Consider the following 17,076-nt stretch of genomic DNA (forward strand, 5'->3'; position numbering starts at 1 on the left):
GGGGGCGTGGCTGGAGCCCAAAATGGATAATATCGTGCTACGGTGGAGTCGAGACTAGAATGTGACATACATAATCTTTAAAAATAAAAATTAGTAATTGATTTAGGATTTTAATACTCACACCCTTATTAAACTCCTGATTGTTTCAATTCAAACATTTACAAAATATAAAAAATAAAATTAGAATAAATGTTTACCCATGAAACTTTTATATGTACCCATCCATATAATTTTTCAATTTTTTCTAATCTTAAATGTACCCATTCTTAAATATACCAATTTGTTATATGAAAAATGTACCATTTTTTAAATATAAAATGTACCCATTGTTTTATATAAAATTCATTCAATCTTTTCTCTAATTCATTTTTAAACTTATATGGGTACATTCTATTCCATTGATTTGAGAATGTATCCATGTCAAGTTTAATAGAATAAGTTTAATGATGTTATTAAGTCTAATATCCTTTGTTTCTTGTTTCTGTGTTTGGAAAATGTACCCATGTTTTGGTACAATAACTTTTTGGCTAGTTTGATGAACGTACCCATGTGTATATATACATAATATATTGAAGAGTATAATTTATCTTTAATATTTTTAATCCCATAAATTGTTGGTTTTATTTAAAATCTCATTAATATAAATAGCTATAAATTTCATTTTTAATTTAAAAATATAGTAACTTACATAGAATACATTATTACATTAATGTCAGTGACTTTGATAAAAAACTAAAAACCACAAGGGTTTCAGTCAAAGAACATTGGTAGCTAGAGACCGCATCCAAAATCTCCCAAAATGTTAATACATGATGGGCATGAGATGAGTTTTTCGATTTAAACGACAAAACAAGATTACTTTTGCTCATATAATATTTGACGTGACGTATAAATAATATGAACGTTTATTGGATATTAGATACATATATTTTCCTCAAAGATAACACATATATATTATATAACTATAGTCTGCAACTAAACAAACAAATTACTTGAGTGGGGACATTTGCTCCAATGAGCCTTTATTAACTTCACCCGTAGTTGTGTTTAATTTTAAATAAAAAATTTAACCTCACAATAAACGATGAACGAATAAAATATTTAAATCTCTAGGATCCTCCCAAATAAGATCTGGATGAGATCCAAATCCAGAGTAGTGTGCCTTCCTTTTTTTTTTTTTTTTTTGGGTGAAGTCGCTAAGTTCAAAAAAGAGGAAACAAAATTTCAGTGGGGTGGGCCGCATTTCTTTAACACCCGCAACCGCAAGTGATCTAAACCTCTCCAACTTCCTCTATAAAATGCACAGGTTATTCACTCGTTCTCAAAACCTCACCGCCTTTTGAGTTTCGGCTTAAACCCTAGCCGCTCCATTTCTCTCTGAGGTAAACCCCATTCCTAAACCCTAATTCTCTATCTCTCTCTCTCTGTATGCTATCGTAGTTTATCAATTCATGGTTTGTATGATTTGTTTTGTTTCTCATCTTTTTTATTGATTGTTTTTGTGGGAATATGAGTATGTGTTTTGTTCTGTGTTTTGGGTTGTATATGCTATGACCAGGAAGTTGTAGGACTCTGTGATTTGGGTAGTTTATTTTGTGTGTTTAGCTACCGATCTGCTTGAAGAAAATGGTAGAAACCTAGACTCTGTTTTGTTTTTCAGTCAAATAGACTAGAAGAAGTGGAAAAGAGAGCACTTGCACTTTCCACCCTTTTACAATTTACAGGGATAAAAAATGGTTAGGTGTGTCAAACTATGGGGCTAAAGACTGTTTTCATTACTTTCTCTATAGAATGAGACTAAGGTTGTGAGACCCAAAATATTTCAAATGTGTTTGTGGTTCATGTGGAAATGTAAGACCCTTCTTTGTTTTCTTGATGGGTTTTGTTCTGATTCTCCGTCTTGTGCTTGTTAAAGAAATATGTCCAGGGTCACTTAATATGTTAGTATACTTTTGTTTACCATGTAGTGTTTTTTTTTTTCCAAATTTTGATGCTTCTGTAGTGGTGAAAATAATTTTCAGTGTCGAATTGATTTGATTTTGGGTTGAGTCAGTTATTCATTTCCTGGTTTTGTAAGATTTGCTGGTTATTGATGCGCCCTTCTTGTCAGTGGATGTGCATTCATATTCAACCCTTTGTGCTACTGTTGTGTTGTTTTTATAGTCAATATATGTTGTATTGAGCGAGCTTTTTGTTATGGTTTCACACAATTTTGCATGTTTGCTTTGGCACACACACATATGTACTATTTTTATTTGCGATGTGTAACTATTGCAGCATCTAACAATCCACGCATGGAATTTTTGTTGCTTCTGTTGGATTAATGGTTACAGTGGAAATTATTTCTGGCACAGGCTCTTGTGTTATCTGAAAACTGTGATCTTTCGAAATGGCTTTCTGTAACAAAATTGGGAGCCTCTTGAAGCACAACATTTCCCAGACTGGACAAGCACCCGTGACAGCAATGCTTAATTCTGTGCGCTGCATGTCTTCCAAGCTTTTTGTTGGAGGTATATTATCTGACAATGTTGATTTATGACGTCAACTTACAGATACAGTAGCTTTATCATTGACATTTTGATTTAAATTGTTGCTTGTTAGGCCTTTCATTTGGAACTAATGATGAGTCTCTTAAGGAGGCATTCTCAAGCTTTGGTGATGTGACTGAGGGTAAGTTACGAAAGTGGTTTGTTAGTTATTGTCTGCTTACTGAAAGGCCACCATTTTCACCATAACATAATGTACTTTCGGTTTCTTCATTGTCACTATATTTAGTTTTGGTAGAGCATTATTCTTTCTATCCTTTGTTTTATGCTACTTCACAGTAAAGGGTTAGGCAAATGAAAGTTTGTTTATCAGGAATCTTAGTTCTTTTTATTTTATTTATATATAACACCAAAATTTTATTGAGGCTCTCTTGGTTTTCACCTGTTATTATTATTGATTCTACGATGCTTATGGTTAGTTCTAATAATGATGTCCATCAAGAGGTTTTTTTTTTTTGCTTTTGCAATGTATACTTGGATCCTCTGCTTTTGCTGGTTGTCTTTTATATTCTTTTGGTTCGCTAAAACGAGTTTAGTGTTTTTGATTTTCTGCATGTTGAGTAATGGGAATAGGCTGTCTGGCACTGAATAAAATAAACTGTCACCATATGATGCTGATATTTGTTTGTTTACTTTTTTCTGTCCTTCTCTTTGCGATATTACTACCATAAGAAGTTTCCTCGAGTGCTTGTAAGCTTAGTTGGGCGTCTTTTGATCTGTTGTTCCCTTCTCTAAGTACTGGAATTAACAATTGAATTTTGTATGTGCAGCAAGAGTTATCACGGACAGGGATACTGGAAGGTCTAGGGGTTTTGGATTTGTTAACTTTGCCAGTGATGATTCTGCCAGTTCAGCACTTTCTTCCATGGATGGCCAGGTGAGAATTTGAATTTTATCATTGAGGGGGCATGAATTGCATAAAAATAAATCGTCCCGAATTTTGGGGTCCTATATGTGGATTCTGAGGGATATGGTCCCCTGTAAGATGTTAGTTTTGTCTTGTAATGATCTTCGTGCGACTATGGACTTGTTTGAATTTCAGGATTTGCATGGGCGAAACATTCGTGTCAGTTATGCCACTGAGCGAACTGGTCCTCGACCATTTAACGGTGGTGGTGGAGGGGGTGATTACCGTGGCGGCTATTGAACAATTGCTCGGTAAACAAAGAAAGTGGCTTTTAGGCTGTAGCCACAAGCCCCGTCTATATGCTTTTCTATGTTTAGTTCTAGAAGTGGCGTTGTTTTGTCATTTGGATTTATTAGCTTAATTCTGGGATTCTAGTTGTGCTGTTTATGGTTTTCATATGTAGTCAGCTGTGGAGATTGGCAGTAAAGCTTTTCATTTTGCATGATATCCAGCATTGTTGCTGAACATATGTCTGTGAAGGATTTTAGTAAGATTTCGACCGCTTTGTTTGAGCTCTAACAATGTTTTCATCGCGATGCATGCTTTGTTCGTACGTTGGCTTTGGTATTTGCAAATGTTGATCAGTGCTTACTGTGTTTCCACAGAAGTCGGGTGTTCGAGTAACACGCATCCGTTAGTTCATACTTTCACTTTCGTTTTCCTCTTTTGATGTGTCCATTCATTATGTTTGTTCCTTTTCATTTCTCTATGACGAGAAACTAAATGCGGATGAATTGTGGTTAGAGGTGTTATGAAACACTCGAACCCAAACTAGCTAGTTCTTTGCGAAATGTTTTGTAGCAAAGAAATACTAAGAGGCAAGACAACAACGAATGGACCTTCATTAAATGTTGTTTCTTTGTTTAGGCGTTTGTTTTTCTTGTTTTTTGGGCCTCACTAGTGTGTGTTTCTGTTGGGCATCGTTATTTTCTAGGTGAGTTGTGTTTCCTTTTGAGCTCTCGTTAGTAATCATTTTTAAAACATTTTAAGTTGTGGATTTGCATCGTATAGTTAGAAATCATTTTAATTTTTTTTATTTAAAATTAAATACAAATAGTATCTGACGAAAATTGATCGTACGATATACGATGAATGACTATGATGTGGAGATCCCCCCACAATGTGGATTCTGAGAGAATCCTCTTCCTTAAGTTATACATCTAACAAGAGTCGTTAGATCTTGTTCGGTTAAATGATCTATCAGTTCTTATTCAGATGTGTAATTTAAATGCACCCTTTTAATGTGCACTAGAGAAAGCCTCTGTTGGTACAATGTATTCTGGTGTATAATTACTTTGTTTTAACACTTTATTTTCTTGGACCCTTTTAATATATATATATATATATATATATTTTTTTTTTTTTGTGGTTGTGAGAAGAATAACATGGTGGTTGGAGAGGGTCATAATCCCACACAATTATGCAGTTAATTGTGTCGAAACAAACAAAAGCTGCTTTCCCTTTCTCCTTTACTTTTTGCCCTTTTCATGTATTTTTCATGCTAATCTGTGCATGATTTAGTCCCACAAATTTGACTTATAAATCCCACGTCATTCCGCTTTGATTGGATAGAGATTCTATCAAGATTCAGAACTAAAGGATCAAACAATCTAAACCACTTAAATTTAATTCGACGATCATCACTAACTTTTTCTGTTGACCCGTCTTGTATAAACAAGTACTCTGATTTCTCCTTCACGTAAACTAAGACTCCAAATTTTTTGGTCCTTAGGTCTGGACACTAAAGTCCTGAAAAGATCCAATTTTTGGTCCTTAGGTCTGGATACTAAGGTCCAGAAAAGATCCAAATTCACGTTCACCAGGTCATTTCCTCGTATGATCATATCAATGACAATTGGGATGTATTCACAGTATTTGAAGATAATTTTATGAGGTGATTTGAAGATTAATTTATAATTTCGTATTTGTTTTGACGGTAACGATTTTGTTTCAAATGCATTTACATATTTTACATAGCACCTTTTCTTTTATTACCGTTGCAAAAATGAATTATTATGCGAAAATCAAAGACTACACATAAGTACGATTTAATCCAGGATTTTCTGACGTGGTATTTATCTTTGGTTGGTTGTGCCAAAAAAGCTCCACGTGGAATGATATAGGAGTGCAACTTGGACGAGTTAGATGGTCAACCCAAACTTAAAGCAATATTCACAATTTGGATTTGGGTTCGGTTTGGGGCATACTTGGATTGGGTTTGAGTTTGCTCAATTTTATTGAGTTCAATCTTTAACACCTTATATTGCAAGATTTTTCAACTTTTGAAGTGGAGATCATTTTTAAATTTCAACCATGTGAAGTTAAATAAAATTACAAGAGGAAGTTAAATAAAATTACAAGAGAAAGCCAAAGTTTCAACCAAAAGAAACGTAAAAACAACATTATTATTCATTGTTCAAATGAAACCTAACAACAAACTTCAAGTATAGCGATCTCAAAACTTGTATCTGACTCATATAATATAAAGTTGGATGGGTAATATTTGCATGAGCAAATTTGGGATAAAATAGGGTTCGGTTTGAGTTGACATGGGATGGTAAGACATCAACCCAATCAAGTTGAATCATTGATTTATTAAGGTCAAGTTGAGTTTGGGTTGACATGGGAGGGTAAGACATCAACCCAATCCAACTGAATCAATCATCAGGTTGAGGTTGAGTTCTGTTTGGGCGGGTTGTTGCTTCATTCTAACTAGCCAAATTGGATTTGAAATCGTGTTGGGTATGGACGGATTTGGGTTTACCCAACCCAAGTCAACCCCTAGTATGATGGGTTGATTCTCAATGCTCCACTTTTATACCATGCTTGGGCATGAACTATTTTAGATTTTTTTAGAGGTCGAACCTCACTTAGTTTAGGTTTTTCTTCCCCATTTATAGGGGTGGACACGGTTTTTAAGTTTGTTTTAATTCCCAGAATATAGAATTGAACCGAATGTTAGCTTAGTTTGGTCCAATCATTGAGAGGGGCAGACAGGTGCAAGGGATGACGACAGGAAAAGGGAGAGATTGGAAGAGGAGAAAGAGGTGGAAAAAGAGGTGAGGAAGAGGGGAAGAGAGAATTGGATGGGGAGAGAGGACAAGAAAGAAGAACATAAGGGATTATGTGCAAGTAGCTCTACAATTTCTTTGGAATGTTTTATAAGAAAAAAAAAGTGTAAAAGTAAACAAAAGAAATTATATAATTGGTCCGATTTGGTTTTTAGGTAGCAAAATTGAGAATTGAACTAGTATAAGACCAAAACCTTTTCTTTTGGTTTGGTTAGGCTTAATTACTCGTTGTGCTGATTCAAATGCCAACAACTCGAACAAGAGTAATGTTGGAGAAATTAAATTTGTAGACAAAATGATATGATAGTTGATGATTTGATTATAACTTAACTGTTGATAAATGTGCTTATTTCCTATTGGTAACACATTATTTAGTTTGCAACTTTGTCTACAAATTTGATCTCCCTAACATTACTCATCGAACAACGTTTGCCCCATTTTGGCTAAATCTAAAAGTGACATGGGCAAGACATTTTCTTTTACAAGAAGCGATAGTAATTTTCACTAACACACAATAACACAAACACACGATAACATAGTTATATGGGTTGCCGTATGAGTACCTATACATAAATGTAGAGATAATTTGCAGAATTAGCATAATAGTAAACTCCTAATTTACAAGAACAAGCAACTCCGTACCAGCATAAGCAATCCGGTACAAATCCGTCACAAAGACGCAGACGTAGCAAGCCTATACTAAGGCACATGCAATGTCATTGTTGGCAAGTGAGACTATAAAAATCATCACAGACAAGCGAGACCGCAAAAACATCATTGCTAAGCAAGACTATATCACTCACTAAGTGAGACATCACCCGCTAGAGGTGGGACATACGAAACAAACACTGATCTGAGAACGGAGTTCACCAACGTCTCATCTCCATTGGTTTGGTCCTCTCCATGTGAGATGATGTATCTGTAAGATTTACCGCTAGCCCAAGCAAGGTGAAGCCGCCACTTAAGCTTTAAAGAGAGTTTTGGGTTGAGCTGAAGATCTTTGGTGGGTTTGATTAAAGTATCACTTGAAGTTTGTAATCGTAGAGATTGAATTTGTCCTGAGCTTGGAGATCGCTACCTCTATATTTATAGGCGTCCAGAGAAGCATTCTTGATCTTATCGCCACTCTGGAGTGAGAGTAGATCGGTCATTGACAATGACAATAACTGCATTTCATGGATGGTGGCCTTCTTTGCGTTTTTTGGCCCTCATAAGATGCTATGTTGTCGTTTAATGTATATGGTGACGCATTCACCTAGTCCTTTTACGGAGTTGTGAGATTTTCGAGCTTGGTTGCTTACGTGCCAGACGGCTCTTCAGGAGAGGATGAGTCCAAACCCCCAAGGGATTGTCATGTGCTGGGTAGGGGTCATCCCGAGCCTTAGTGAGCCTACTCGAGTTGGGCTTTGTTGTTGGTGGGGCCGGTGCGCCTTCACTTAAATAAAATTCGATTGGCCATATAGTAGGTCTTATTTTTATTTATGGAAAGGGATCCTTTTTGGATCATTTCCTCCTAATCCATCAAGTTCGGAGATTCGGGCCATTGAAATTTGATCTAACAACTACAAACAGGGGTCCATTTTAAAAGTTATAATAACTTTAGCCGTTAGATCAAATTTCAATGATTCGAATCTGCAGATTTGATGGATTAGAAGGAAGAGATCCGGAGAGTATCCCTTTCCTTTATTTATGACCCAAACACGTTGACATCTATCTTGAGTGAAAATAAAGAAAAATAAAAACTTGCTAATGGGAGGCATTGAAAATGTTTAAAGGCATCTGATATATTCTGACTTTTAAATGAAGCATGCTAGTAAACCCATTATAGGTAGGAAAGCATAAACAAGACCTCATGCTAGTATTTCAGACTTGTGCTTTTCAATGGCTGACGAAATATTTGCTGATTAAGATATAGAATTTTAGATGTTACTTAATTGGTACAACGGTTTAGTGATATTCCTCTTCACTTGTAAGTGAGAGGTCTTAGATTCGATTCTCCCCAAAAGCGAATTTAAACCACATTATTGTTAGCACATTGTGAGGCTAGCCCACCCCTTCATTTTTAGTGTAGATAATATCGTTTGTTCAAAAAAAAAAAAAAAGATATAGAATTTCAGATAAATTTTTGTATTTTATATATTCAAAAAATTAATTTAAAGTGTCAATTACAAGGTTTCATTTCTAATTACACTGAGATCTTTTACGATAATACTTTACTCACGGTGCGCTAAAAGTTGATCAAGTTAGAATAATATCTATTTTAGAGCCCGTCTCACTGAAATTTTGACATATCCCTACTTCTTTGGTGATTTAAATGATAATTAACTTAAAGCTCAGTATTTCAAACTGAATAATAAATATAATCAAAGAGAAATGAAAGGGGGACTCTCTTAAAATGGGATATCTCCATAAAATCTCTATCATCTCACATGTTAATGTTAATTCTCATACCAACGTTATAAAATATTATGATAGCATTAACATTTCTCATAATCAAATTAGCAAAAGCATTAAGCAATGTCTTACTTACCGGGGAAGTCAACATGTTAAACCTCATCTCTCTCATCACAAAATTCCCTTAGATTCTAAAACTAGATCTACACTATTCATTGACCTTGAAAATGATAGAAATCCAAATAATTTTATTTGAAAGTGACCTGGCTTTCTTCCTCAGTTAAATCATTACAAAGATTTTGGAAAAAAAAAACTAAACTAAACTAATGAAGGGGATAACGAAAAGACCAGAAGCCAATGGTGGTTCAGCAGCCAAGGAGACTTTCCAAACAATGAAGAGGAGTTTTTCTTTAAAACACTCCGATGTACGAAATTTCGTACTTATGATCGAACGTTAATATTATAAATTACTTTGTAAATTTTTTTTGTAAAAATCCAATAAAATATAAGATTGTTTTTAGTCTCAAACTGTATAAAAATAAATGGACGAATTTAATTAAAATATTATAAACTATCTATCTATTTACTATAACAATTGATTAAACAACTATAGTTTTAATTGATTTTTTTTGCTTAAATAATTTTTATAAGGTAATTAATAATATAAACGATTTTAATCATACGTGCGGAGTTCTAGACCCTAAGCCAAGCATTCCTCTATATTTTATGCCACCGACCATTTCTTCAACCTTTTATCACCTTTTTGGGGAGTTGAACTTCAACCTTAATAAAAATTAGAAATTAGAATGACAAAATGTCTGTACATAGTAACGGAGGCAAACAGGTGCTACTTATGGGAGACTATTATTATAAGCGCATCGCATGGGTACATGAACACATTCCATGGATTCCTCCACACCTTGCGGGCTCAAAACCAGATTGGAATGGATGACACAGTTTCAGCAATTTAAATATTTGGTGTTTCGAGTAATCCATTATGTATTTTTATTTATAAAGTATTACTTTAGAAAGGTTTTGTTGTATTATATATAATGCAGATGACGTTTTTCGCATTGGTAGAAAAGCAATCATGCATATGTGTCAGAATGCGGGTTACATCTTTACCGATTCCTTTTCCCCTTAACAACTAACAACTAGCAACTAATGTTAACCTTAAATCATTAATCCAATGGTCATATGATTTTATATTTGGATTTTTGGCAGACATAATCTTTGAGAAAAGTTTCAAAAGATAGACAGTTCGGTGAAATAATTTACGAAATGAGCCCACAAAAACTTTTGTAAAAAGTAGTGCCGCGAATCCGTCCCATTATATATAATGATTTTTGAGTCTTTTAGAATAATCAAGATATTAGATCGTCTTATTCATATCAGATCTGTATATTAATGCTTCTAAACCAAAATTCTATTGACTATCGAAGTCAAATTAGTTTATCCATAGCTAAGGTTATTATACATCTTTTGCAAGTGTTGAGGCTCTAATGATTTAGTTTGTTCATAAACTATACAATTATCCGGTCGTTGGTATTATTTAATTAATCAAAAGTCATCCCATTTGTTGAATAATTCTCTTATAATTAGGTTACAGATCCATTGCTGGGATTCCCATTGACTTGGTCATTGTGGTTTATTAACCAACGATTCATGTGTTGACCGATTTGGAGAGATGGAAAGAATTAGATGAAATCATCAGTCTCACTTAGGCTAAGCTGTACCAAGAAATCCAAGTTTCGTGATATATATTTATTCAACTAGCTTACACCCTCAACTGTCAAATAACTGAGAATCATTGACCCGAAAGGGTCCGAACAATCCTTAAAAAATAAGGTTTTTGGAACTGGATCTAACTGCCTTATGTCAAAAAAGCTCATTGAGTCATGGCTCATGTATAGTAAGAGGAAGAAATTTACTGTCAACAAACCCTAGCTTGATTATAGTGGTGTGGTGTGGTGTGGGATTAATGGATGCCAAGACTAAGAGTAAGTGGAGTTAGGGTTGATGGATGTTAAGAGTAGAAATATACGTCCTCTTTTGGCTTCTACAAAGGGTTTAGTTGTCACATATATATTGTCCTTTTTTTATGCCAAATAGTTACAAATATATATATATTTTTTTTTTTAATAAAAGGTGGCATATGTTTCATTCAAAGCCAGGCAAAGGCTAGACAATACAAGGTAAAGAGGCATCGTCCTCAAGAATATCACAACTTATAGTAGGAGGTTCATCTAATCAAGTACAATCACCTCAAGAATGAAGTGCAAAACGAACAATTCGATGTACAACAATATTTGTTTGGAGGCAGAATGTGTAAGTTGTCTTCTAATTTGGAGGAAGAATATGGAAGTTGTCTTCTAACTTTGAGGATTGAGATGGAGTATTCTGAGCAGGTTGATTCAAAGAACTTATCCTCACTAATCCCACCGTTTTCAAAGGGAGAATATGGTTCTTTAGATCATATGAAAGAAGTAAAACCATAGATATTGACGGAAAACTGAAGGATTTCATTGCGGTTTGACTGGATACATTAGGAATGTCATTTTGTTTTCGAATTGAATGTAACATGTCACATTTCCATGAACCTGCTTGGCAAACTTGTTGCATTCTCAAGAATGTACTTACCAACATAAAATATATTTCTCACTCAGTCTCTCGTACAATTAATTATCTAACATAAGTAAAATAAAAATGCTACTCTTATATATTAAGGTTTTTTAGCTAAAATGATCATTGAAATTGACATAGTTTCTTACTTTAGTCTATGCAATTTGAAATCGATAACAGTGGTCCTTAAGTTTGTCCATTATTTGATGATGGACAAACTCAGATACCACTTTTATTGATTTCAAATATCAAGACAAAAAAAAAGGAATTATAATACATTTATCATACTTTATTTGTTTTATTTCTCTAATAAAACAAGATTCACATATATTGTTTGGTCTTACCTCTGTTATACTCCAAAGAAACAAAAGTTGAAACAAAAAGTACTGCACCTCCTGGAATGAACGGTCAAAGGACAGGCGGGGGTGTCAGTAAGTGCAGGGCAAAAGTTCTTGACTGTTCCTCTCAAAGGAATTATCAAATGCTTCTTTTCGTTCCACCTTCTGCGATTCTCAATCATATGGTGATTGTTACGTTAAAATGAACACATGTCAAAGATATACAATTTATATATTACGAGTTGATTATTATCGTGACGTCTCATACTAATAACAAAAAAATAAAAGAAAAAAAATTAACATATATTCTTGTATTATTATCATGGGCCGCTACATGTGTCATGTAAGTTATTGTTAAATAAATGAATACTTTGTATATAATGGATTTACTCTGTGATTTTTGTTCAACAATATAATATCATGTTGATAAAAACTTACTCACAATATTATTTTATTAGAGTAGGATATTATAGTGTGAATCCGTTTCATATAAATCTTCTTTTAAGAATACTTAGGGATTAGTGTTGGCATGAGATGGTTGAATGACCAAAACGTAAAACCTTATGAATATTGGCTGACCTGAAACTTCTAGCGTCCATTGAAGTCGATGTGGAGAGTTAGAAGTCTGCAGGAAGCAACTTTGAACGCCTATAGTCTTCTACAAAGCACTCACCCTTGTCATTGAGTCCGTTTATACGTAATCAGTGTTGGTGAATAATATCAAGATGTTAATGACATTAACTTGCACTTTAAAACACAACGATCAACGAAGTAATTATATGTGATTTCATGTAATTGTGGTATTAGACCCTAATTACATTTTCATGATTTGTAGGATATTTTAAGGTTAATTTATGTTTGAATTCAAATCCAATAATTAGTAGATAGAACTCTTTCTCAAGAAGCCAACAACAACATAATATTCTTATCAAAAGCAAAAAGAAAAAGGAAATTACTTTACAGGTCTTCATTTCGACTCAATAATTTTGATGCTGCCACATGGATGGGGCAGAACTAAAAAACAAAATAAAATTTCAGACTCAATTTAAAAAAAAAAAAAAAAAGAGTAATGATATTCTTACCACAATTTTATATCATCTTTCTTTATCATTTTAGGTGACAGATGAATTGGATAAGCTATATCATTTAATTTCAATCTTTTTATTAATTAAAACACTTAAATAAATCTTAGGTGGTAGAATGAGAGTCTTCGTATACCACAATCATCATTTAATTAACAATCTTTTTATTAATTATTTATTAACATTTTGAAATTAAATGCTAATTAATTAAGATGATATTACTGTTCACATCAGATGTGCCACCTAAAATGGTATACAATTATGGTACAAAAATATAGTAAGAATATCATTATTGATAAAATAAAAAAATAAATAAAAAAACATTGATGCCATGGCTAATATCTAGAATATCCGATTTTTAATAAAAAAGAAATTAGTTATGCAGGGAACACGAGTTGAATAAGCATGTGTAACTTGTGTGGCTGAGTATTTCTCACCGACAGATCTTAAACCCACTTCAGTGAATTTTTTTCTTGGTCAAAAACCAACTAAATTAACCATGTGCACTAGTGTGCTTAGCACTTAGGTTTGGCAATTTCTTACATTATTTGTTAATTTAACACAAAATTATTAGAAAAGAAGGGTTTTGAGCTAATTTGTGACTCGGATTGTTATTGGGTAACCTGTTAACGTGTTAGGCTGTTATTAGGTCACCCGTTAAGAACTCGATAAGATATCGTTTGTCAGATCTAGACATTAGATGTGACAATTTCTTATATGACTCGTTAACTGGACTCGAAACGACACGACCCATTAACGTGTTGGGTCGTTATTGGGTCATTTGTTAAGAACCCGTTAATCTTAATGGGTTTGACACAACATGACTGGTTAAGATAACGGATATGATAAGAAAACGACAAACACGACCCATTTGTCAGGCTTACTAGCACTATATGATATTGACTATAACCATAGTGATTTTGGCATTTTCAATTTAGCTTGTTTTAAACCAATACAATAAACTTTTAAGTTTACTATTGGAAGTGTAAGTAGCCAAACTGGAGTGCCAAAATTACTACGCAATAGAAATACAACTATTTGTACCATATGAATAAGGTAGTGTTGAATAAATACTTGTAGCTTTCTTTTCATTGTTTTTAAGCCTTTTATACTTTGTCGTCAAGCAGGTACCTTTCCGCAATTCATTTCAGATGTCCCAAAATTCCTTTTCCTAATTAGAATTTAGATGCCCTTACTTTCCAATTTGTTTCTTCTTTTATACATGCAATAATCAACATGATTAGGGAATATATTGCCCTCTTTCTTCTTTTTGACCTCTTTTGGGAACGTGAAAATCATATTTTTAATAGTCGAATCAGCTAGACTGTTCGATTCACGTCAAAAAAAGAGAGGTCCCTTTGCATTTGAGTAACGATAAATTTTTCTTTTGCTGCAAAGTCTCCCAAATTAATCAACAGGTGCTGTAGAGAGACATCCCTACCCTCTTTCATTATTGATGATCGTCTCCAAAGCAAAACTAATGAAGACCTCCCCTCCACTTGCGACCCACAGAACTGAGAGATTTTCTATATGACTGAATCACGGGACGGTACGTTGTATGTTATTAAACAAGTAGAGTGATAAGTTTTTCTCCAAATATTCTTCAACTTGTATAATGACATATGATTATGTAGCCATGTTCTAGACACAATAAAAAATCTGGCCACGAAACCAAAGCCAAATTATACATGATGACCACCAAAGAAACAACAAAAGCAAGAGAATAGTTAAACAAGTTAATAATTGAATCAAATAAACAAATAAACAAATAAAATTAAGAAAAAAAGAAAAGAAAAGAAAAGAAGAAGCAAAGGCAAAGAAGATTCTTGATGTCATTGTTTCTTGTTACAATCACAAGTTTCTTTATACCAAATCCAATGGCTGAGATCTACAACCTTTCCAGTAGACCCCACCACACATTATTACAAACCTCCTCCCCCCATGTTTCCAGATCTACACCTTCCCCCATATTTTTCCTAAACATTTTTATCTTCTTCTTCTTCTATATGAAATTATATATGATACATCAAGAACAGTTGCAACATTTTGGATCCAATTACATCCAGGAACACACACCCAAATTACTTTTAAAAAAAGTCCCAAAAAAAAAAGTAAAAACGGAATTTAATTCAACAAAAAATTTAGACAAAAGGCCATGTGATCAGTGACGAGGATGATTTAATCAACCGGATTCGTCGGTTTGCTGACTGCCCTTCTTACCGCTGTCCATTTCCTTTTTTACCCTCGACTCGATCCCGTAATAACTGACGTACCACTTGACGAACTTCCTCAGCCCGCTGGCCAAATCCGTGGTGGGTTTGTACCCAAAGTCCTTGTACGCCAGGGTCACATTGGCGTGCGTGTAGGGCACGTCCCCGTTTCTCGGCATCTTGATCACGTGCTTCTTCGCCTTCGTGCTTAGAAGCCCTTCCAGTATCGACACCAGTTTCCCCACCGGCACCGGCGACGTGTTGCCGAGGTTGTAAATTCGCAGCTGGGCGGGGCCTTTCTTTTTGCCCCCACTTCCCGTGCTTTTTTGGGCTGTGTCCAACGCTCCCAGGCACCCTTTTACGACGTCGTCAATGTACGTGAAGTCACGTGCTACTTCCTTGTCGTCCACTGTTTTGTAGACGTCGATCGGTTTACCCTGCAGTATGTCCTTGGTGAAAAAGAAATACGCCATGTCGGGTCTCCCCCACGGTCCGTACACGGTAAAAAATCTTAAGCCGGTGAGGGAAAGCCCGTAAATATGATTGTAAGTGTGGGCGATTTCCTCACCGGCTTTTTTTGTTGCCGCGTAGAGACTGGCCGGTTGGTCAGTCCTGTGTAGCTCGGAAAACGGGTTGTCAGTGTTGAGCCCGTAGACCGAGCTGGACGAGGCCCAGATAATGGAGGGCTGAGGATTTGCTCTTTTTGCCACTTCGAGGAGATTGACGAACCCGGCAATGTTGGAGCTCACGTACGACTGCGGGTTCTGCATAGCGTACCGGACGCCCGCTTGGGCCGCCAGGTGCAGGATGTGAGTGAACGGCACCACATCGAACAGCTTCGTCAGCAGTGGCTCGTCGTTCAAGTCCCCCTCCACGACGAAAACCTCATGCTTCTTCAGCAGGGCCTGCCTCGACCGCTTTAGCGAAGGGTCGTAGTAGGAGTTGAAGTTGTCGAGTCCCAGAACTCCATCGCCCCGCTTTTTTAAGGCAAGGGAGCAGTGAGACCCGACAAAGCCGGCCGCGCCGGTGACCAGCACCGACATGCCGTTGGGGCGTCTAGGAGTGGCAGACTTGCGGACCTGCTTTTCCCAAGCAGTCCCTCCCACTCCCCCACCGTAGAAAGCGGAGGAGAGAAAGTTGTGAGTGGTGTGGACGTGGTTGGCCCCACCGCCGACGTGATCGGAGAGCGGAGGGTAGTTGAGGGTGAAGAATAAGATGAGGACAAGGGCGACGAGGAGGGTGGCGCGGAAAAGGAGCTTGGAGGAGGCGTTGAGGAGCTTGGTGCTGTTGACCCTGCGGAGGTAGCTGTTGTAGCGCTCCAGCTTTATGGTCTTGCTTGTATCTGGAGGAGAAGCCATTGCCGAAAACATACACCAAAATATACAGAGAATCCAAAATCCAAAGTATATATGAATCAATATACGAAAATATATGTACCCACTACCCAAATTGTGTAAAAACAAAAGAAAGGGTTTTGTGCTTCGGGAGAGAAGAGACGGATCTAAAGACAAACGAAGGGACTCGGAGCTGAAATGTGAATGAGCCCTGAATTTGTGAGGAGTGCAGAGAGATTAATATAAAGATGATGAGAGAGAGAGAGAGAGAGAGAGAGAGAGAGAGAGAGAGAGAGAGAGGGAGGGAGGGGTTGGTGTTGGTTGGAGACCACTTTCTTTTTCATTCTTAATTACTCGCTTACAGATAGAAAGTGAGGGGGAGCTGGATAATTTGACAATGAGATGGGCCCTCGTTATTGTGATTATTACTAAAATGCCACTTAATTTGGAAATTTATTGAATTTGGAAATGCCAGCTATATTTGTCTGTACGAAAAAAAATACCCTCGAGACCATGTTGTCCACACACACGCATCCAGGTTTGAACACTCTGATTTGTCTTTGAACGTGATG

At 35.8% G+C, this 17,076-nt stretch overlaps 2 protein-coding genes across 2 annotated transcripts; one reads left to right on the plus strand and one right to left on the minus strand.

Annotated features, from left to right (window-relative positions):
• Nucleotides 1-1,244: 1,244 nt before the first annotated feature.
• Nucleotides 1,245-3,975, plus strand: LOC137722452 (glycine-rich RNA-binding protein 4, mitochondrial-like). Its single transcript, XM_068461456.1, has 5 exons — nucleotides 1,245-1,382; nucleotides 2,355-2,510; nucleotides 2,602-2,670; nucleotides 3,317-3,423; nucleotides 3,589-3,975. The coding sequence occupies exons 2-5, from the start codon at nucleotides 2,390-2,392 to the stop codon at nucleotides 3,691-3,693; spliced, it is 402 nt and encodes a 133-aa protein (XP_068317557.1). The 5' UTR covers nucleotides 1,245-1,382; nucleotides 2,355-2,389; the 3' UTR covers nucleotides 3,694-3,975.
• A 10,781-nt stretch (nucleotides 3,976-14,756) lies between these two features.
• Nucleotides 14,757-16,767, minus strand: LOC137722458 (UDP-glucuronate 4-epimerase 6). Its single transcript, XM_068461463.1, has one exon. The coding sequence runs from the start codon at nucleotides 16,538-16,540 to the stop codon at nucleotides 15,143-15,145; it is 1,398 nt and encodes a 465-aa protein (XP_068317564.1). The 5' UTR covers nucleotides 16,541-16,767; the 3' UTR covers nucleotides 14,757-15,142.
• Between the last annotated feature and the right edge of the window lie 309 nt (nucleotides 16,768-17,076).

This window comes from Pyrus communis, chromosome 17 (assembly GCF_963583255.1).
Source record: "Pyrus communis chromosome 17, drPyrComm1.1, whole genome shotgun sequence".
Taxonomy (NCBI): domain Eukaryota; kingdom Viridiplantae; phylum Streptophyta; class Magnoliopsida; order Rosales; family Rosaceae; genus Pyrus; species Pyrus communis.